Source organism: Drosophila miranda, chromosome 3 (assembly GCF_003369915.1).
Source record: "Drosophila miranda strain MSH22 chromosome 3, D.miranda_PacBio2.1, whole genome shotgun sequence".
Taxonomy (NCBI): Eukaryota; Metazoa; Arthropoda; class Insecta; order Diptera; family Drosophilidae; genus Drosophila; species Drosophila miranda.
In genome coordinates, this window is record NC_046676.1 from 21,765,540 (window position 1) to 21,786,803 (window position 21,264).

Below are 21,264 nucleotides of genomic sequence, written 5' to 3' on the forward strand. Positions count from 1 at the left end.
GAGGGAACTTGAATAATTTGTCAGTGTATTTACGGTATATTTTGGTATATTTCTGAGGGTCGATAAGTCCCATTTTTTTGTGATAAATAAACAAAACAAAAATCAAGAGACAAAATTTATTTCAAAATATAGTTTTCTTTAAGTTATGGATTTGAAACGCTGCCCCCCGGCAATTGGAATCGGAGCAGATGCCAAACGACCCAAGAAAAACATCCAGGATAAGGGCATCGAGATACCGGGCGATGGGAATCCACCAAATTTGCCGCCGTGCAGCCCCGACAACTGCTCCGTTTCCTTACCGGAGTCTCCGAAGACCGCCGTTGGAGCGCAGCCCGGCTCGTGGCAAGCAGAGTCTATCAATTCCAATTGCGACACAGGCTCGCTTTCGGAATTTGATAGGAATTCTCTATGGAAGAAAGGTACGCTGTCACAGATCTTAAGTATGCTCTATTGCGTGTAATGAAACATTTTATTGGCTCAGATATTCACGGGAACAAACTGTCGCGGCGGGAGATGGCAAGGGTACGTCGAATGGAGTCGCTCAAGTGTTTGGAGCTGGAGCGCGAGTTGGGCTCGAAGTCTTGCGAAGATACCGCCTCTGTTGTACTGGTTATTCGTTTTCCTGACCCTGAAATATCCACAGCCATGGTGGCTGGACTATCCCCGGCAATCAGAGATGTAGGTGTGCCCAGTTGCTTGGAGCCGCGCTACTGCATGGTTCACCTGAAGATAGGAGCGGACGTGGACTCGACAATAAGCGAGATCAATCAGGTGCGATTTGGCAACGGCTTTCTGGTGGCAGAGCGCAAAGAATTTTCCGATGAAGAGGAGGCAAAATTGATCGACCCCTGCAGTCTGTATGTGTCTAACATACCCTTCCACATGACCACATTGGCCATTAAGGGATTCTTTGTGAGATCCATGCGAGTGGATGTTGGCGTCCTCAGGACGGAGAAGCGTGCCCGCTACGCCTTTGTCCGCTATGCTACAACCGAACTAGCCAGAGAGGCATTTAGGGAGTTGTCCAGGAGTCCTTGTCTGTCCAATCGCACACTAACTGTTCGCTTTCGGCGTATTAAAAAGCGACCCGGCCAGTTCAAATTGCAGCCCAACCCATCGAACCTCACAATAAACACACTGGCCACTGACGATGACAATGCGGCTGACGCCGACTGCAAAGTTATCTCCCCTCCACCTGTTGAGTCAATCACAATCAGCGACAGCGATGGAAACTGCTCTGATTCGAATGGTGCCACCAAAGAAAAGACCAAGCGCAAGAGCAAAATGAGTGAGCACGAGATGGAGATCCAAAAACTGAAGCTACAAATGGCTGAATATGGTGCCATCATAAAGAGCTTGCAGGCCAGACAAGATATTTCAGGTAGGTAGACAGGTTGTGTAGATGCATTGTGTTCCATTACGATTACTTTTTTGTGTGTCTGTTTTGTTGAATTTCATCAGATTTGTCGCCAAAACTGGAGCCTAGCTCATATCCGGAAATGTGCAGGCATGCAAGGGCTCCTACTCCCGTCCCCCTAATACAAGACATCAAAGCGGAGTGTGCCTATTTGGGTCTACCAGAGGTCAGCGCAGAGCCCGAACCTGCTTTTCGCCCTACGACGTTACCTATAGACAAGCCTGGCCAGGATGATGATCCTAAAAAGCCCAAAAGTAAAATGAAGCGGACCTATAGCCTAATATTGTTATGCCACTCCTCTTATCCTACTTAGAATCATTTTTTCTTGGCCGGATGCTTTCAGGTCTTGCCAGACTCGCCAAAAGCCCAAAACCGGCCGACGAGAAGACCACAGCTTCAAAGGCTACCCAAGCCTCCCCGGAAAAGGACGCACGACTGGAGGAGCTTTACGCTCAGTTGGAAACCGACATAGATACCTAATTTTTCGTGCTGTGCAACAATTTCACCCATTGTGAATAACATTGTATTGCACATATACTATTATTTATTAGTTTTTGTTTTATTTGTAATTTTTTCGTTTTTTTTTGACTCATTTCCAGCGTACATTTAAAATTATTACACATAATAATACGTAAATTAAATAATATTTCGGTTTTAAATATTAAACCCGAACAAATATCGCTTAACGGACTGGCTTAAATATCACTTATAAAATATTCAAATGTACTCGATGATGATATGGGTCGTCCAGTCAAGTCAAGTCAAGTCAATTCAAGTCACTTTTTGTTCAATCAAAAACTTAAAACACATACTATAGTTTGCAGTAATGTTGTTACACAGCTTTAAGAACTTTAAGAAGTGAAGCTCGGGCTTCTTAGTATTCCGTGTTCCACGTGCAGACATTAACAATTATATCTAAACTAAATTACATTTAACATAGGTCGAATCGTTCATTTGATGTTTTAACGTTTGGTTTTCTCTCGAATTCCTGGCATATGGCTCGTTAAGTTTAATATCGCAATTTGTCATTACCAAAACAGTAGAATACAATAAGAACGTCTGCTATGACATGACTCCTGATGGGTTTTTGTCGTTTAGAATGCGGAATGTTATCAACTATTTTATTATATTTAAGGCTGATTTTATTTACACAACAACAAAGATATTTGATAAGGCACCTGTTTCACATGCTGATCGCTCAATTTACAATTGATATTCTGTTTGATTTCAATTTTTGTTGGGACTATTTTGATTTGCATTTCCTCTCATTGTATTCGATATGATGTTACGCATTTGAATTTCAAGCATTTTCGGTGTCCAACGTGCGGTAAAATTTTAGAAATTTTACTTGAGTTGTTTCGGCTTTCAGTTAGTTCAGTTTTCCTAAGTTCCTAAGTGTTTATGTTTCGGAAAATGCTCTGCCTGGCTCTTTTAGCTAGCAATCAGTTTGGAGATGAAGCACAACAGGATGGTGGAGATCACAGTGTTGACTGCCGAGTTGCTTGTCAGCTGCGAAACGGACATGGCTCCGGAACCCGTACGCTCGGCCACTTCCGGTCCGATGGGCTCGTCGTTGCTTTGGTGATCGCCAACTGCTATGAAAAACGGGGCAATTTCCAAATTCAAGTTAGTTAAGCGAATAAATAGGCTAAAATTAAACGTTCTTGGGTGCATTGCATAGTGGACTTACATCTAAGCTAAAGATATTGTTGGATTAGGTGTTTGTTTTTTTTTTTTTTGGTGGATTTTTTCTGGAAGTTTGTGCGATTTTGAAAGTAGAAGCTCAACTTAGGAAAACGGAGTAGAAAAATAAATGTAACTTAAGTAACTTAATGGGGGAGGGGGGGGAAATAAATAATAATTGATACAACATACTCTTCACTTCACTCTGTGCGCAAACGGATTTGAGTTCGTTTCATTTATTTGGCTTGGCTTGGCGTTTCGGCAGCGGCGCAGGTCTTGGGCGTGGCATGTTTTATATGTATGTTTATTTTTGTTTGTTTGTTCGGTTTTATTCAGACAGAGATCACTCAAGCGATGGATGTACAAATGGTGAACACTGTACAGTACAGCTGAATGCTGGACAAATCACACTTGGAACGGCTACACATTGACGATGGACAGAGCAGGGGCTGAGCACGAGGATATGGTATGATCCTCTAGAAGAACCTGTTCGTTAGGCTCCACATCCAGCCGGGCAGCACACCCTGATTCGTAACTTGCGGCACTACTTAAATGGTTTCATAGGAACCGCAAGGAATTAAAAATGTATCGTGTTTTTTTTTTTTTGGTGGGTTTCCCCAAAAATAATGAAATGAAAAGTGTAAAGAATAGCATAAATAAACAATTCAGCAAAAATATATACAAGTACATATATCATAATTGAAGCGTATGCTTTGTGGGCATGGCATGTGGTGGGGAGGGATGTGCTCATACAACTACGTAACAGTTTTCTTTTTTTGCTGCGGTCAAGCAATCGATCAAAGGCTGATGTCTACGCATGAATGTACAGTTTTGTTTGGAAAGAGAGTAAGAGGAGTATATAATAAGAATAATATGAGGAGCAGCATGGCGACTACAACTACACACACAAAAAAACGCACACAAAGGAGGAAACAGAAACAGAAGGAGAAGCAGTAGCAGCGAGACAGAGAGAGTCAGAGAGAGTGGGGCGGCACATTCACTTTGTAATTCTTCTGTGGTGATGTGCCTGTGTGGGAGTGTATCTGTATCTGTTATTGTATCTGTATCTGTGGTTCGTTCAGTTGTTGTTATATCTGTGTGCTGTTGGTGGTTAATGGTTCTTGTTTTTATATCCGCGTCTCTTAAAGCCTGCAAGAAATATATGTATATGTATATGTACATACAGACAAACATGACAATGACAAATACGAGTACATTTCAAAAATTCGGCTTTTTTCGAATGCAAATTCAACGGTTATGGGCCAGGCACGTGCATGCAGTGTTAAGCGTGTGGCCTGCAGTAATATAAATGGCCGTTCGCTTTGTGGGTCATAACGGTGATTGTGATTCTGATTGTGGACCACATGTTACGTGGCCCGCTATTGTCTCATGCAGGTGTAAATCTTTTGTTTGCTCTAGATTAGTGTTTAGTAAGTACATATTCAGTGGATTCATGCAATTAGAGGGGGCTGTGTGTGTTGTGGGGGTGTAAGTGTGGGGGCAGTGTTTAATTTGATCACAGGTGGTGGGGGGGTTGGAGGAGTTGTTTCAACCAAGCCGTAGCCATATTGAATTTTGTGCCGGTGGGGTGCCAAAATAAGGAAACAGTTACACTTCATTTCGGTTTACGCAAAAAGTGTTGCAAAATACCATAAACTACAGGATAACGATTTTAGTCTGGGGCCAGAGTGGATAAAGAATATTAATAATTAATAGTACCATATCTAGATAAATACTTAATGCTACAGAACTACATACATACGCTTAGACCATAGATAGGAAGGTGGTTTGGTTGGGGGTGGGGGCTCATTGTGGTGTTTAACAGAATAGTGTTGTAAAAGTGTTTGCGTTAAGAGTGTTAGTAACCGAGACTGCTATATATAGGTTCTATAGATTAATCAAGTTAGTTATAGTATGGTGCACATGCTAGGATAGGATCGTTGGCGAGGCGTTGAATGTTGCGGCTTATAAGCTAGGAAGATGGTTTTATTTGTTTTTTTGGTGGCTTTGATCTGGGATCCCGGTTAGTGAGACCGACTGACCAGTAGTTTGTTGTAGCTGCTGTTTTTTCTTGTTCTTGGTTTTATCTTTGGATTTTCAAACTGTAAGCAAGATATTGGATTATATCCGGTTTTTCCTTAGTCTAAAAAATTTTTTTTTTACATGGTATGCTTAAACTCAAATCCAAATACCGAAAGAAGACAGACAAAAGTTGGTTAGGTTTTGTTAATGGAAAAATTACATTAATTTCAAAGTTAATAATACATTTGAGGTGTTAGTTTTAGTTTTTTGGTTAAAAAAATAATTATTACCGACTACCAAAACGATTAAAATTAAAAATGTTTGAATGAAGGTCAGTTAATGTTAGTTAAAATTGGTTAGAAATGTACAGAGTTTGAGGGAAAGTTCAGCTTGAGAACACCGAAACAAAACTAAAGTAAAACACCACAAAATATAAGAGAAAAATATAATAAAATATACAAGAATACATATATATACATGATATATATATAGACTCAGAGAGATAGGGAGAGAGAGAGAAAGACATTGGACACAGACAGTTTAACAATTAGTTTTTATGTTTTTTTCTTCAATAAGAATTAAAATGTATTTCTTCCATAGGCAACAAAGACAAACACATTCAACTTGAGTAATAGACTAATTTCACTACATAGATATAAACTTAATTAAACATACCATATAGATAGGATTTATAAACGTAATTCGGTCATTCCTTATAATCATTTCTTGACTCCTTAATTGCTTCACGCTAAGTAACAACTCACACAAGATTGCTATGAGATCTTTTTGACTTTACAGAGTTTGGGATTTCAATCTTGATTTCTGTATCGAATTCTATATCGATTTCTATATCGATTTCTGTATCGATTTTGGGGCTCAAACAAAACTACCGCCGCGTCGGTCCCACTCACCTGCGTCCAAATCAAAATCACTATTACCATCATCGGCTTGCGATACCATCGAGTGCTGTTCGTACTCAGAGTCCGAGCCCTCGACAATATTACCTGTGGACGAGGGCGTATTCTTGCAGCCGAACCACCAATGTGCCGTCGGTCTGGGGAAGGCGGGCGTGGCAGTGTCCACCTGCGTACGGAATGGATGGAATGTTGCAAATCATTAGATGATGAGATCCACTAGGGGACGGAGAATGGTATGCTTACCGCAAAGCGAGCATCGTGGAATCGATAGTACTTGTCGCCCTTGAAGAAGTACGTATAGCCGTTGGTGTACTTGAGCGCCGCGTCCAGGTTGTTGGGCACCCCCTCCCAGTTGGAGATGGGCTTGGGGTAGCTGGCCTTGACGGGCGGGCGCTTGGCGGGATCGAAGCGCCAGAACTTGCTGCCCTTGAAGAAGTAGATCTTGCCATTGCCTCCCCAGACCATAGCCGCATCCAGATGATCGGGAATGCCGGTGAATCCCTCGCTGATCTCCTTGGGATAGACGCCGTCCATCTGTCGTCCCTGGTAGCGCCAGTACTGGGTGCCCTTGAAGAAGTACGTCTTTCCGTTCTTGTACGTGAAGGCAGCATCGATGTTGCCCGGCAGTCCCGGCCATCCCTTAGAGATGAGCTGGGGGTAGCCCTCCTCCACGGAGTCCGTGGTCAGCTTGTAGAACTTGTCGCCCTTGAAGGCGTACGTCTCGCCCTGGGCCGAGTTGAAGAGCGTGTCGATCTTGGAGTCCTTGCAGATGCTGTCGTCGAGCGGCACCTTTGGCGGCGTAAACGAGGGGCGTTGCGTGCTGGGCGGGTAAGCATTGGTGGGCTTCAGCTGGTTCGTCTTCTTGCCATACAGCGACTGGATGGCAGCCTTGTCGTCGTCGTCCAGCCTGAACACAGGCTCGAAGCCGCGGTAGAAGGGCGCCATCAGAGCCGAGCTCTGGTCGGAGTGCGACAGGCCCAGAGAGTGTCCAAATTCGTGAGCGGCCACCTGGAACAGATTGGTGCCGCGGGGCGAGCCAATGGTCCACAGCTCTGCGTCGTCAAAGTGCGCATCGCCTCCGAAAACGGGGAAGAAGGCGTGGGCCAAGGTGCCGCCCTGTCCATCGAAGGCATCGCCATCGCCATGCTCGCTCTCTACGAACCTGTGTGGAGAATCCATTGAGAAACCGGTCTGAAACGGATATCTGTGTAGGACACTCACTTGATTTCGATGTGCACGGGGCCGGTGGTCTTCTTCGTGAAGGTAAGATCGGTGTCCTCGGACCAAACGGCAAAGGCGCGGCCAATCTCAGCATCGACATCCACGCGCTTCAACCGCTTGGGGTATTTGGAGACCTTGTAGGTGAGGTTCTTCACCCGCCAGCGACTGCCCTGCAGGGCATAGCGCTTCGAACGACTGTCGCCCGTGCCGACGCGATCCCTCACTCCGCAACGGGGCAGGGACATCAGCTTCAGGGTCTCGTCGTCCAGCTCGCCGGTAATGTTGAGGCCGGCAAAGTTCTGGAACTCCTGGATGGCGTTCAGCCATGTTGACTTGTCCTGGAGTCCACTGTTGGCAGGATTGCGGGCAGAGGCGGGCAGATAGCCGAACTGGGAGAGATACATCTGCAAGAAAGGAAAAAAAGGGGACACAACGGTTGAATGACGGGCTGGCTGACACTCTGGCTGCAAGCGAAGATCAATGGGTTGCGGCGCCCCACCAGGGCGGCCGTCTTGATTTATGGCCATCCGATAATCCCGCTGCGGCTTCTATTTCTGCCTTGGCACTGGCATGTCCTGACAGTGCCTCTGACTCTGTCGCAACTCTATCTGACTTGCATAATTTATGACTGCCACACTTGCTAATAATTTATATAAGACGGAGAGCGGAACAAAGCGGGGCAGTGGGGAGGAGGGGTCGGACATTCGAGTATATGGAAACGTATATGGAAACTACATTGCGACGTGACTGGCGGAGGTGTGAAAACTTCTTAATCGATCTCCGTCGGAGCATCGAGCATCGAGTATCCAGCATTAAGGAAGCGTTTCAATTACAACCTCTGGCTGACTAATTGAGAATTGTAACATTGAGAAATCGTATTAAAAAAGCAGCAAAAGCAGTTTGTTTGCCTATCAGGGAAGTGCACCGAACACCGTGGAGAACAATGCGAGGTTATCTTAACAGTTATCTCTTTATATAATACATATTACGTTTTGTCTAATTTTATTTTATTCGCTGTAGCTGTCCGACCAATTACAACGGCAAATTGTCTTACAAGCAGTCGGTCCGACGGAGACGGGGTCTGTCCGTCGGCCAGAATCGAGAACCGAAACGGACAAAAACATTGTGTGTACAATTTGGCATGTGGATCAGGTCTCCATTCCGTTTATGTGTCGCACATTCTTAATGACACCGCCATCGCCACCGCCATATGTACTGTATAATGATTTGCCGAATCTTGCATAATGCCAGCTGACTGTTAATTTAATTATACGCGTATATTCATTCCGAGGAAGTAAACATTGGGTTTATCGCATAAGTATGCATAGCCGGTGCTCAGTGCTCTGCCCAGCTCTGCTCTGCCAGAACCTCTCGCTCAATAATCTTGTGGTCTTCTGGGTGGGTAATCCACTGATCAGCTGACAACAGTCCGCCCCGGGCCCGGGTCTCGCCTAAAGGTAAACGAACTTTCCTGGGTCTGTGGTAAACAAACGCAGGGTTCAAGTGAAAAGACAATGCAAGTCCCATCCCGCTTGGGAATCGATGCGAGAATTAGGAGCAAACTGACACATTTAGGACTGGCACTCGAGCTGGGATTGACTCATCTCCCGCATTGACCTTAGGAATGCCTCTTTATGTAATTAACATAATTATTCGCTTGACTTCTGTGGCGAGCCCACAGAATGCTGAACACCTTCCTCCGGGGCAGGCACGCTTCGCTTGATTACAGAACTTGTGTGCGGCTCTCCATTGTGGGGAAAAGCGTTATGTCTGTGGCGTGACTCCGATACACCTTTTGTCATAGAGCAAACAGCCCGATCCAGCTGGAGGGCGATTGCAAGGCATTGTTCTGGGCTCAAACGAGAGCTCTTTCGGGCCCCAATACCCACCCCCCACTACCGACTATCTTGCTGTCCATCGATAAGATAACTTCATTTGGCAACAAACAAAAGACACTCAATGCCTCCCATCTGTCAGTCAGAAATTGACTCATTTCGTGACGCATTGTTCTTTGGCTCTCTCTCTCTCTCTGTCTCTCTCTCTCTGGCTGGACAGGTTTTTGTGGATTCGCAGTGTGTGCGTCACAGGGCAAGCGGAAGTCGGGGATAGAACGGAAATGGCTCGATTTTATACGGTATTTTTTTTTGGGAGTCATCGATACAGTTCGCCCCTACCCCCGCATCTGCCGATTAGCTCGTTAGATGCATCCGCATGCATATCGATTGAGATTTACGTGCAGTTGCATGTGATCACTGGGGGAGACACCGTTCTGGGATGCATCGTGTGCTCCATGACCATGCAAATCATTGAAAATTATACAGGTTTCCAAGGGGGGGGGGGGGGGGGGGGGGCCTGGGGCCTGGGGCCTGGGGCCACGAGCTGTTGCGGGTCACGTTTCAGAGGGCGTTGAAATTGCACTTCAATTTATTATTGGACATTGACACAAATTTTTTGTGCTGCTTTTGATAATAACAAGCATTTCAATGCTGGCCAAAATGTCAACACAGAACGGCTCCAACCACGCCCCATCACACTCTGCATACGAGTATATGCTGGCCACAGTCGCTGTGGATACCTGACCCGTGTGTCTATTCAGTAGTATAGTCGTATGGTTTGACCTGCTTGCCTGGTTTACTTGGACAGAGAGCTGAACTTGCAGGAGGAAATGCCCCAAAGGGGGCTTGCAACTGGGCTGTGTGTGTGTGTGGGCTCTGTAATGTATGCTACACTGAAGTAGGACTCCAAGCATGAAACTTAAGCCACAAATACAACTGCAGTACAACCTTCAAATATTTAACACTATTTGCTGGCGCAAAGTTCCCAACTTAATTCGATATCGAAAGGCAAATGGGAGTGGAACACAGTGGAGGAGGTTGGAGAATGGCCCATGAATGTGTAGCTACTGGGAGTCAATGAACTTTCGATTCGATTCGAACAGTTCTTCCCTGGGATTGTGGGCGTCTTCGCCGCCTTGTACACTTCCGGCAGAAACAAGACCAGGACATGCATAAATTATAAACAGAATCGGTGTACGACGAGTCGTGTATACAAGTACAGGAACGACTACAAATTGATGGGAAAATTATAGCTTGTTCGAGTGAAAATTTCTTGGTGGCCCACGCTTTCCGTTTTTTCGGGGGTGGGTGCGTGCCCAGTTTACGTTCCGAATGTGGGTCATTCAGGTCGTTGACTTTCGCCTTTCACCTTTCCCCCTCTGCCCCCGCACACCACAAATAAACCTAGACCTAGTTGCACAAATATTTGCGTGGGGCAACCACGTGCATAAGCGAAAGTGTCGCCGACAATTACAGGCCAATGGCTGAGGTTTTCCCTTTTCCCACAGCAATTGCAGTTGATTCCCGGCCTAGTATTCGCAGTCCAACGGGCAAACGGGCTTAACTTGTTTTAACTGTTTTTTACTTAACGATTACATCATTATCCACTAAACAAACCCCTGGCCAGCCCCCATTGGGCGGTGGCGGGGGGCGGGGGGGAGTCGAAGCGCAGGCGCCTCATTTGGCTGCCAGGCGGCATGGCATTTCTTTTTGACGCACCGCACTCAACTGGCTTGGCTCTCTCTATAACGAGGAGACTGAGCAGATGGAAAAAGAAACCGAAATCAAAGGAAAACAGAAACTGGGCCAACTGGAGGCTTAAATCCAGCTTTAAGTTGTATAACATTTACAATTAGTTTTAGTTGGGGCTTAAAGTGAGGCGAGAAATCATTTTAATTGAAAGAATTTCCAAGTCAAGTAGCTGTCGATGGCAAACAACTCGCAACGAAAGGATTGTTTATACTTTGATTCATAAATATTGTATTTATCGTGGAGCCATGGTGGATGGGAGGTGGATTCAATCCGTTAATGGATGTCCAGGGACTGAATACTTGAACGCCACTTAATATGTGATTATAACTGAATAACTAATGAATTTTCCCTACATATCTGATAATATCTACAAGTATCAATCCGTATAAGTTTTCCATGACATTTACTTGGTCTGAGAATGAGAAAGGAAAAGTGGGGGAAACCTTCCATAAAATATTTGACATTTCCACCGACACACACCGCTCGAAGGTGGCTCTGTCTCTGACACATACTCCTCGCTCCCACCACCCTTGCCACACTTTTTCAGCCACTTTTTGTGGCCTGTGGCTAATTCACTTGGCGATAAATAAGCGTCAAGATGCGAAGATAACCGGCTAGGCCAAAAAAAAAAAGGTGAGTCGTTTTTATGCAAAAGTCTGGCAAAAAAAGGATTTCATTGCTGTGTTCCTATTCCGGATTCCGATTCCTGTTTGGGCTGTAATGGAGGCAGTTACTTTTTTTGTTTATGGCGAGACGCGTGAAATGCCAAGCGATAGACGACGACCTTAGAGGAGTGCCTGTCTGAAAAAGGATGTTGGCGCAGCAAAAACTATCATTTGTTTGCCCGTGTGGCAAGGTTGCTGCAACCGTGTTTGGGTATCCTTTGTGTGGCGGCACCTCGCGAAGGTCGCACGCAACTTTGTTCATAGGCAAATCAATCAAACTTGGCAAAAAGTACATAAATTCCAGCCAACTTTGCTGTCGGTAGAGTTTATCGATTCGTTTGCCTAAGGGGGGAAATGAGTCCCGAAGTGTGGGTAAGTGCGAATTAGCCTGGCTGCTTGGCAGGGGTGACGCACGCTGAAGCTTCCCCCAGCCCCAGGCCCATCCCCAGCCCCATCCCCAGCCCCTTGGCTTGGATTTAGTTATAATTAGCCCGGGAGTAGAGTTTTGCCCGAGTTTTCTGGGCGCAGACCCAGAACGAACACAGATGACGAATCTGAAGACTGCGGCCCGCGCTCATTTCAATTTCCTTCATTGTTAATTAACCTCTTGACAGTTCGAATTATGTGCGAGGCGGGACTTGTGGATGGATTTGGCTGGGGGGAGTGCATTTCGCCGTCTCTCTAGAGCGCTAGAAAAGTGAGTCAATCAAGTGAGTTTTCACTCGTATACATATATGCAACAGTAGAGCCTAACTCTGTTCCCTGTTTAGATCTGATCGGATCAGATCTAATCAATGATTTGTTGCACTTTGCGGAATATTAATCGCTAACAAGAGAATTGGCGGAGATTCAGCGAATCACGACTTCCCCATCGGTGGTCTCTGTGATTTGCATTCCCCTGGAGATTTATTAGAAAAAGCTTTGAGGAAGAGAACAAAGGAGGGCGGCCACGGGAGAGAGGGGGGGCACAGAGGCACAAATGGAGCCGCACGTCAGTCGTCAGCGGCTGGACTGTCGCCTTAGCTGGTTTTGGGGCGACTGGCCAACGACAACGAGCCAAGTTACTGGCAACGCACCCAACATATCAATTAGCCAGATCGCTCACTGGCTGACCAGAGAGTTACGTAAAACCCAGGCAAAACACTGGACTGAACTCAAGTAAAACACAATGTTAAGCACGCGCTCATGCGTGCTGGTGCAGAATGTTCAGTACTGTTTCTGTTTCAGAATCAGAATCGGAATCAAATCGATTCTCAAAGGTTCCAGGGAAGGGGAACTCGCAGTCGTCTCTGGATAGTTGGATAGCTGGATAGCTGGATAGCTGGGGAGAGGTGCTGGTACACACGTAAATGGCTAATCAGGAAGTTTCACTACAGGTGCTCGTGCCCCTATAAAAGTGTTTATGCCAGCCGTCCCTTCGCCCCCGCCTCTCGTGTAGTTAATGCCTTTCGATTCTCCATTAATTTATGCAAGTCTGCGGCTACTAAACGTGATTAGCTTCGGGTAGATAGATCGAAGTGCAGACGTGCCGCAGCTTTGGCCGTTACTGAATTTGTAAATGGAAATTACCGGGGGGGGTAAGCAGCACTCTTGACAAGCAATTAAGCGGAGATAAATATTTATAATAATTAGCTGGGAAAACAAGTTTTTCGGGAGAAGAAGATCCAAGAGAGCGGGAATTCTATACCCAGTTCCTACAATTCTTTGGAGAGGAGTTTCGGGTGGAGTTTGCCTCAACTGAAACACATTCGACATTCATTCATGTTTGAATGTTCAGAGTGGAAATCCAATCGTAATCAATAGCGTAAGTATCAGTGTTTTCTTGGGAATGCCTCCCCCTAGAGGGATTCGCCCATTGAATTGAACGGAATGCATTGGAATCGATTAGTCCGGGGGCGGTGGGGCCCAGTCAATGGCGTGAGATTTTCCCTTGGGGGGGAAGTGCAGCGGTGCACAAGTCCACGTTTTCCATAGACCAATGTCACGAACGATAACGATAACGATAAACGGACTGCAATTAGCCAATGTGCATGCATTTTCTGAAAACCACCAACAAAGGCTAAGGCCAGAGTCGGAGCCAGAATCAGAGGCAGACCCAGTCCCCCAGCCAGACCAACATGTGAGTGGAATACAAATTTTTGTTGACATGCGATGCGCGTGAGCCTGTTGCACAGTCACACACAGCCATATATCACATATGTACGTATCACATATATATATATAGGTATATGCGCATATATGGAGTCTTGTTCAGCTTAGTGTAAAATTAAGTATAATTTCCGAATGCAGCCAACCCCGAAAATCAACGCTCGCCTGAGCTCTGAGCGCCTGGCACGTTTGTCATGCAAATCGGAAGTAAAGTTGCAAATTATATAAAATAATATATATATGCCTACGCTTTATAGAGATACAGAAAGAGTGAGAGAGGGAGAGCCGGACAAAGCGGGTGTCCCGTGCAGTTAACTGTCACCTCACAAGTGCAACAAACCCCCGCCTAAGCCCCCTCTGTCCTGGTCTCTTATCACAAAAAATGATTCATTACTCGGCAGCGTATATATATTTTTCCTGATCAATTTTTTGTTGTGCTCGGCGCCCTTTGCGCCCTTCCTATGTTTCGTTTTTCATTTAATTTTTTATTTCTGGATTGCATGCCTCCCATTTAATGGTTTTCAAGGAGGAAATAGATTCATTATATACCGTTTTTCCCTTTATATGAATTGTAAATGAGTTGGAAAAACGTTCGATTTAATTTTACAATTTGATGGGAATTATTCAGCAGAAATGGATTTTCTAGTTATGGAATTATGGCATTAATGAATTATTTACTCACCTCGGCCTGTGTGGTGGTGGATACTGGAGCCGCCTGCACTGCCGCCAAAATGGAGAGCAGGGCGCCTACGGCTATGAACACTGAACTTTGGCAGTTGGACATTTTGTTGCTGTTGCTGTTGGTAGTTGTAGTTCTCCTTCTAATTGTCGTGTACATGTACAAAAGTTCCACTTGCACTCGTGCTGGGGGCGCACTTTGAACTTTATATCACTGCAAAATGGGGAACAATGGGAAACGAGAAGGTGGAGAAAAGGTCAATTAATATTTCATAAAGCAAAGGAGAGTAATAAAGCACCAGGCACAGACAGTCCCATGTCCACACCGGTCCTCGCCAGAGCAGACCAGAACGGACCAGACCAGGCCAAGTACAAGTGCAAAAGGGCGAACGGAAGTCGTGTCCAACTCGTGCCAGCAGATTTCCCCCTGCCAGGTGCCAACAGGTTGAATGTGGCACACATTCTCTGTGGCAGGCGGAACGACAAACGGAAGTTGCCGGCGTGGCAAGCAGCGCATGGCCGGGAATAGTAGAGGGAGCAGACGAAGACGAAGGCTCTTTATAGTACTCAAAGTCGTAGTAAAAAATAGTAAACCTGAGTATTTCTACTCGTGCCCTGGCAGGCCACTTATGACGCTCTTGACATGGAGAAAATAAAACCAGATACCCTCTCGAAAGGAGAATAGAGGAACTGAACATTCAGATGATATCTGTATAGTATGAGGTCTCTATCCGATCAACAGACTCTATCACCAATTAGTTTATACTCGTAGTTGTATTTATGATTATTTCCACCCTCACTTTTACGATGTTAATAATGGTCTTTCTTTTGGGGACAACAAACTGAAATCCACCTTTAGTACACCATCATCATCAGGCCCCATTAGGTGTACTTCTTATCGTCACAAATATTTGCAGAGGCTCTTCCCTAATCTCAGCCGCAAGAGCATTACGGATTCGTTGAGCTGTCCTGTCGCTGCTGTTGATAGGATAGATATAGAAAGTCATGCGGTCATGCGGCTCTTGGACGTAATAAACGATTCGTGTAAGTTTAGACTCCAATTAGAATTTTATTTTAGACAGCGCCTATGGTAAATACCAGCTCGGCCGTAACTGTAAAAGGAGCCCGCTCGGTTTATTATGTGATATTTGATTTGCTAAAAATAGTTTTCCCCAGCGATGATGTTGACCCAGTCACGGCCACGAGACAAATGCCAGCGACAGTCGGCAACAGAATCGGACAAATGGGCTTTATCAACAACGGTTATGTTTATGACGATGTTTACCGGCCGAGATCGGCGGGATTTGCCATACACCTATGCTGATCCGACTCAGGCATTCACCTTCTCCTCCTTGGGGGAGAACCAGCACGTTGCGTGTGACATCAGCGCAAATGACAGGGCGGAAAGTGCGATAAGTCAGTGCGATATCAAGTATACGCCAAGTGGCAACGGTTAGGGTCTACAAACAAGGTATGAATGTACATATATGGCTGGTATACTTCTATATACAAGTTAAGTCTGCACTGGCAGCTATGGTTGGCTGTTGTGGGGGCTGGCTGGGCCAACACAATGACAAACTCTCTCTTATACTCTGCAATTAGCGGCCTGATCTGCCCAAATGATCATATAAATATATATAATAGATGTGTTTGCATCTGCTCCATTGCTCTCACTCTCTCTGCTGTGAACTTGACTTATCTGATTGTAACAATTTTGGTTAAACCAATACCATAAACAATTTTCATTTTGGGCAAATGTTTCGCTCGGGTTGAAGGTCGCCCGGTTGACAGTTTAAGGTTGGCTCCGTTTGGTTAACTCCGCTGATGGGTTGAAGGGTGGGGCTGTGGCTGGGGCTGGGGCTATGGCTGTGGGGTCGCCATAACAATGAACGCATTTCATTGTTTGTTAGATCAATAAGAGCCAAATTCGAGTGCCTTCAGTGGGGAAATTGCATTATGCTCGAAAGTTTTCCCTGCCTGCGGCTTCCCCCCTCCCCACCCTTCCGCTTTTATCGGAATCGTTACGTATACGACATGTGGAGCATGTGCGAGTGTATGCGCCTGAATTGGGTCATAAAGAAGAGTTCGTTTAAAGGCTGATAAGCTTGATTTGGCCAACTGCTAACCGGTTTCTCGTTCCTCTCAATATTCTTCTGAATTTTGGCCGAGTCGAAATTCTTTCATCGAGAAATGAGTGACTCAAAGTGGTTGTCGTTTGGGAATCTAATTAGATGCAAAAAGATTTAGATTCTAACCAGTTTCGTCCAACTCTTGGGCTTCTCTCTCTCTCTCTATGTCTCTCTATCGATCGCTCTGACGACTTTGGCTATTGAAAAATACCCTGGAATTACCGACAATTACTCAACCCGACACTAAATTCCACTTGATATAGCCTTTTGGCATTGTTCACCTTATCAGCCGACAAGAGCCCGTGCATACATGCATATATGCTCGGCGATAAGATATGATTGGGCTTGGCTGGGAGTTATGCTCCGGCCCAAGTGATTTAACAATTATTTTGGTGTATGAGTCGCGTCCACACGCCGAAATCAATAAATATGTGTCCGAGGTGTTCAGAACTTGACCTTAGTGATATGGCCCGGGGCCCGGGCATGGGCCCAACTAAATTTCGATTGTGCAAGAAGACTCATTACGAAACTAAAATCCAAATCGGAATCGAATTCAAGTTCACTTCCAAGTGGAGTGCATATAGTGGGCCAGGGCCCGGGCCCGGGCACTGGGGAATTAGGCCTGATGAATGGGCTGATTTATCAGCTTGGTCTCTTGTCTTGACCTTTCAATTGAGTGCGTGTGGGATGTGGTGGGGTGGATGTGGGGTCTGTGGATGGTAGTTTCTGCTGGCGGCACTCGATGCAGTTACAGATCATTGAACTATTGTTGCCGCCTTTGTTGGCTGCTTGCAACACTTACAAATTAATTAATTAGCTTTTTTTGTTGCTTTTTGTAGCTGCTGTCGTCGTCGTTGTTTCTGTTGCTGTTGTTGCGTATTCCACTGTGGGAGTTTTCATCAGCTCTGGATGTGTCGTTGTTTATTATTTATTACGCCAGTCAGCCAATCCTTTTGTCTCTACTCTTGTCTCTTTATGTCTGACTGTGGCTCTGGATCTGGACGAGAAACTGCACTAATTGCTCGCTGACATTTTCCGGCTATTGTATTTCCGCGAAATCAAAACTCAAAACTCAAAACTGAACTGCGAAACGGTTCACTTTTCGACTCCGGTACGGTCTCCGATCTTGTTCCTTAAAATATTTTCAAATCTTTTCAATACTTTCGTTGGTTGGATTCTTGAACTCGAAATTCGTTTCGGTCTCTCGCCGCTAAACACACAACACATCCGCTCTGGGCACCACGCAAAAAACAAGTGATCTTCGGCCAACGGCGGGGGCCAACGACAACGACTGCTCTGCTCTGCTCCGCCCGATCGGTCGGGTGAGCTTTTGAAGCTTTGCGGAAAGCTCTTTGGCGAACGCCTTAGCAGAGCAGGGCAGAGCTGTTCGCAGAGCTATGCTAACAGCTGAGTGTGGGGATTCCGTAGCTGGGGGGAGGCGATAAACCTGTTGCCAATAATCGAAGTTGATCTCCCCCTTCGCCCTCAGCCACAGCTTTAGCCGCTCCCTGCCGCTCTGTCTCTGCGGGAGGGGGGGAATGAGTAACGCGTTTTCTTGGAATCATCAACATGTGTCATACGTCGCCGGGTCGGGTCCAGCAAACAGAGGCAGCAGAAGCCTCCACGGTGGCGATTGACAGTTTATCTTGAAGTTTAGCGTTTCCCCCTTGAGACACCCACCGCTGGCTAAAGTAAACTGTAAAACTTAAGACTTTTTGAATCTGTTGAATTTCTGCTGCGGTCGTTGTGGTGGCCACGCCCCTTCAATCGGGTAACGCCTATTCAGAAATTTATGAATGAATCTGCGCTTTGGTATCCCCCGTCGCCAATCGATTTCTCAATGAATGAACGAACGAGTCGAGTGAGTAATGCGTAAGCAAATAAACTTTCCGGGGCGCTAATTAACCCAATCCGTGGCACACGTCTGCCAATAAGATCTATTCGAATGTGTTCCCAGAACCCATGATAAAATTTCGTGTAGTACTATTCCATCCTCCCATTACCAGCAATTGTGTGCAATTGCAGTGACTCAGAGGCTCGTAAATTGGTACCTAAGCGCAAAAAAGATCTAATAATCTCTTATGTGACGATCGTTTACAGACCGAAGGTTCAGTTGGACCTTGGAGCTGCCTGAAAAAGAGCAACTGACTTGTAAATTGTATACTCGTTTAATAATTGACAGTTTTTGTACCCTTGCAGTGGGTATGATGAATAATAATATGCCAGAACTGCTGTATCACTGTATACTAGTTCTACGATCGTTGATATCCCACAAGGGTATCTGAAGAGTCGCGCCACAATGCCAGCGCATCTTTCTTGGTTCTTAACGATTCACGACAAAAGCCTGGGCTGATTCTGCCATTTGTTCATGGACCCACTGGAACTGGCCTGGTCTCCGACCCCCAACCGCCACTCCTCCGCCTCTTTTCTGGGCTCTGGGCTCAGGGCTCTCTATATCCACACACCACCATATCGTATCTTGCCTGCTGTTATGGCCATGGACAAGTTGTTGTCCCCGCCTGCTGTGATGCAGTTTCCAGTTGCTGTCCTCCCCTCCGCCGCAGTCTGTCTTCATAGGAACAATGAAATATTTATGGGCTTCTTCTGCCTTTAATGACAACTATTTATGGTATTTTTAGACCACTCTCCCCTCAGCACTCTGCGCATCGAGTTTGTTGGCTTCGACCGAAAGATAAATGAACTTTTTCGAACCAAATTTTTGCATTGAAAACTGCCTTTGAACTGTGGACGATGAACGATGAAGCGAATCAAACCAAGCAGAACATTCTATATGTACATGTACAAAATTGTCATATAGATTAGGAAAATAATGCTAATTGTAGGGGAATATTGTATGTACTCGCTTATGCATCTGAACATACTATGTATTCGAGTCTATGGCTCGACTTTGAGTGCGAAAAACTATTTCTAAAACTCAATCACGTCACGGTCAGGCTTGGATACTCGTTTGGCAAGCGATATATGAAATATTTGATGTACCCATAATTATATACATACATACCGACATACATTTGTATGTATATACGAGTATGTCAATATTTATCTCTGTTTTGTATAGCCTATGAATTAGAATTTTACAATGCGTTTACGTGATGACTGTTGGGGCTTGAATAGCAGCGAAACAGGCAAAAGGCCAATGTCAAATGGCAGACAAAACAGATCGAAATATTTCCCAGAGTTCAATATTGAAGATCCCATGGCGGTGTAGCTCCCCCAAGAGTGAGTGGGTGAGTGACTCACCACTTACCACAAAATACACTCACTTTACACTTAACTTTCGTTAATTGAGTAAACACACAATTTGCATAAATAATCAAGTCGCCTGCACGGGTCGTCTACACAAATATTGCACAGAAAGTTTTTGTTTTTTGTCTTAAACTTTATCACCTGTTATCTTGCTCCGATGGCGATTAGATCTTGCGGGTAGTTAGATAAGAGGCAATCGTAGTCGTGCACTCATACTCTCATTCACTCACTCACTCACACTCGCTCGCAGGGGCTACGGTTGCGGAATATGCACTTTATTCACACTGCCTGTTCGAATATTCGAATATACTCAAACGGTTAGTCCCAAGACGTTGGCAGAGGACGAGCGGCGCGACCGTTTCAAAGCACGTTCCGTATACGACTCACTGGGGCTGGGCGCTACTTCTACTTCTGTGCCTGTGGCTCTTGTGGCAGCGAAAATATGTCTGCTTCTGCCGCTGTGTGTGCCATGGGTGTGTTCGTGTGTGTCTAATGGTTATAACTAAACCTGTACCTGAACCTATACTAGTACGTGTGTATGCCCCGTGTGGAGGTGTCTGTGTGGCTTCTTATTTACGAGTCACGCGAATAGCAATAATAAAGTACTGCCACACACACACACACGAACCCCCATGAATCCTAGTTTTGGTGGTTGAAAATATTAGCCAGGCGGCCAGCCCTTGCATACGATTAAAAAGCAACAGGAGCAAGCGGAGCGGCGACAAAAGCTCTCCTTCTAGCCGAAAGCAGAACAGAACAGAACTCACCTCGAGCTTGCAGTCCTTCCTTCCGCTGACTGTTAGCACGCACTGTTGTCTAGCTGTTAGCCGACTGTTGGCCGAATTTTACCGATGGTGATTCACTCGAGGGCGCAGCCCGGTTCGCGCTCTCTCTATCTTCTCTCGCGATTTGTCTAGCGAAAAGCTCTGCGCGTAGCGGAAGCACAAACAAACAGACGTTTTTCGATTTGAAATTAATTGAATTAAATTCGTATATATTTTCGAATTCGTTTAATGATATGCCTTGCTGCAGCGTCACCTGCTGCTGTAACTGCAAGTTGGTTATGCGTTTTTTGTTTGTGCTAGACTGAGGTCCGGAGCGCTCGGCTTAGATTCTTTTATACGGCCGGGCGCAAGGCGATCAGTACGAGACGATCCGACCCGGGCCGATACGACAGTCGCTCAGTTTGACGCTCGCGTCCTTCCCTGTCAACGTGCATCCCATCCCCCGATCCGGTGCTTGAGCATAGTGGGATCTTCCTCGTTTAGTGCGCATGGAGCGATGAGTATAACGGGAAGCTCACGCATTTCTCCGTGATCCCGTTTTATCAATGCGGCATGAGTCACCCTCCCGCCCCGGCGAGAACAGAGACTGAGTTGGGCCTAAGCGATAAGCCCTCGTCTTCTTCTTAAGGCCCATGAATTGCGTAAGTAAGCCTCTGTATCTGTTTCTCTTCTGGTTCGTATCTTCTGTGCGAAGTTCAAGCTGAATCATTTGAAATGCACGCCGCCGCCTTCCTCCACTTTCCTC

At 45.7% G+C, this 21,264-nt stretch overlaps 2 protein-coding genes across 11 annotated transcripts; one reads left to right on the top strand and one right to left on the bottom strand.

Moving 5' to 3' along the window:
• Positions 1-56: 56 nt before the first annotated feature.
• LOC117187991 (protein painting of fourth-like) lies at positions 57-2,103 on the top strand. 2 transcript variants are annotated; one of them, XM_033391066.1, is made up of 4 exons: positions 57-419; positions 482-1,381; positions 1,462-1,671; positions 1,731-2,103. In XM_033391066.1, exons 1-4 carry the CDS (start codon positions 146-148, stop codon positions 1,895-1,897), a joined length of 1,551 nt encoding a protein of 516 aa, XP_033246957.1. In that variant the 5' UTR covers positions 57-145; the 3' UTR covers positions 1,898-2,103. The 2 variants fall into 2 exon arrangements, with proteins under 2 accessions (XP_033246957.1, XP_033246958.1); XM_033391067.1 differs by having other exon boundaries at positions 58-419; positions 1,761-2,103.
• LOC108160136 (matrix metalloproteinase-14) lies at positions 1,956-20,517 on the bottom strand. 9 transcript variants are annotated; one of them, XR_001775389.2, is made up of 7 exons: positions 17,270-17,728; positions 14,343-14,552; positions 7,261-7,664; positions 6,283-7,201; positions 6,127-6,205; positions 3,293-3,644; positions 2,917-3,009 (listed from the first exon to the last, which is right to left on the bottom strand). XR_001775389.2 is itself a non-coding variant. In XM_017293938.2 (6 exons), exons 2-6 carry the CDS (start codon positions 14,496-14,498, stop codon positions 2,849-2,851), a joined length of 1,815 nt encoding a protein of 604 aa, XP_017149427.1. In that variant the 5' UTR covers positions 14,499-14,552; positions 20,502-20,517; the 3' UTR covers positions 1,956-2,848. The 9 variants fall into 9 exon arrangements, 7 of the variants coding, with proteins under 7 accessions (XP_017149427.1, XP_017149425.1, XP_017149430.1 ...); XR_001775388.2 differs by having other exon boundaries at positions 2,920-3,012; XM_017293938.2 differs by lacking the exons at positions 3,293-3,644; positions 17,270-17,728 and adding an exon at positions 20,502-20,517 and having other exon boundaries at positions 1,956-3,012; positions 6,034-6,205.
• Positions 20,518-21,264: the final 747 nt, after the last annotated feature.

Coding starts and splice junctions, on each gene's coding strand:
- LOC117187991 (XM_033391066.1), top strand. CDS start 146: ATGGATTTGAAACGCTGCCCCCCGGCAATTGGAATCGGAGCAGATGCC. Junction 420..481: donor GAATTCTCTATGGAAGAAAG/GTACGCTGTCAC, acceptor TTATTGGCTCAG/ATATTCACGGGAACAAACTG. Junction 1,382..1,461: donor GGCCAGACAAGATATTTCAG/GTAGGTAGACAG, acceptor GAATTTCATCAG/ATTTGTCGCCAAAACTGGAG.
- LOC108160136 (XM_017293938.2), bottom strand. CDS start 14,498: ATGTACACGACAATTAGAAGGAGAACTACAACTACCAACAGCAACAGC. Junction 7,665..14,342: donor CCACCACCACACAGGCCGAG/GTGAGTAAATAA, acceptor CCTTTCTTGCAG/ATGTATCTCTCCCAGTTCGG. Junction 3,013..6,033: donor TGATTTTGATTTGGACGCAG/GTGAGTGGGACC, acceptor CGTTTTTCATAG/CAGTTGGCGATCACCAAAGC.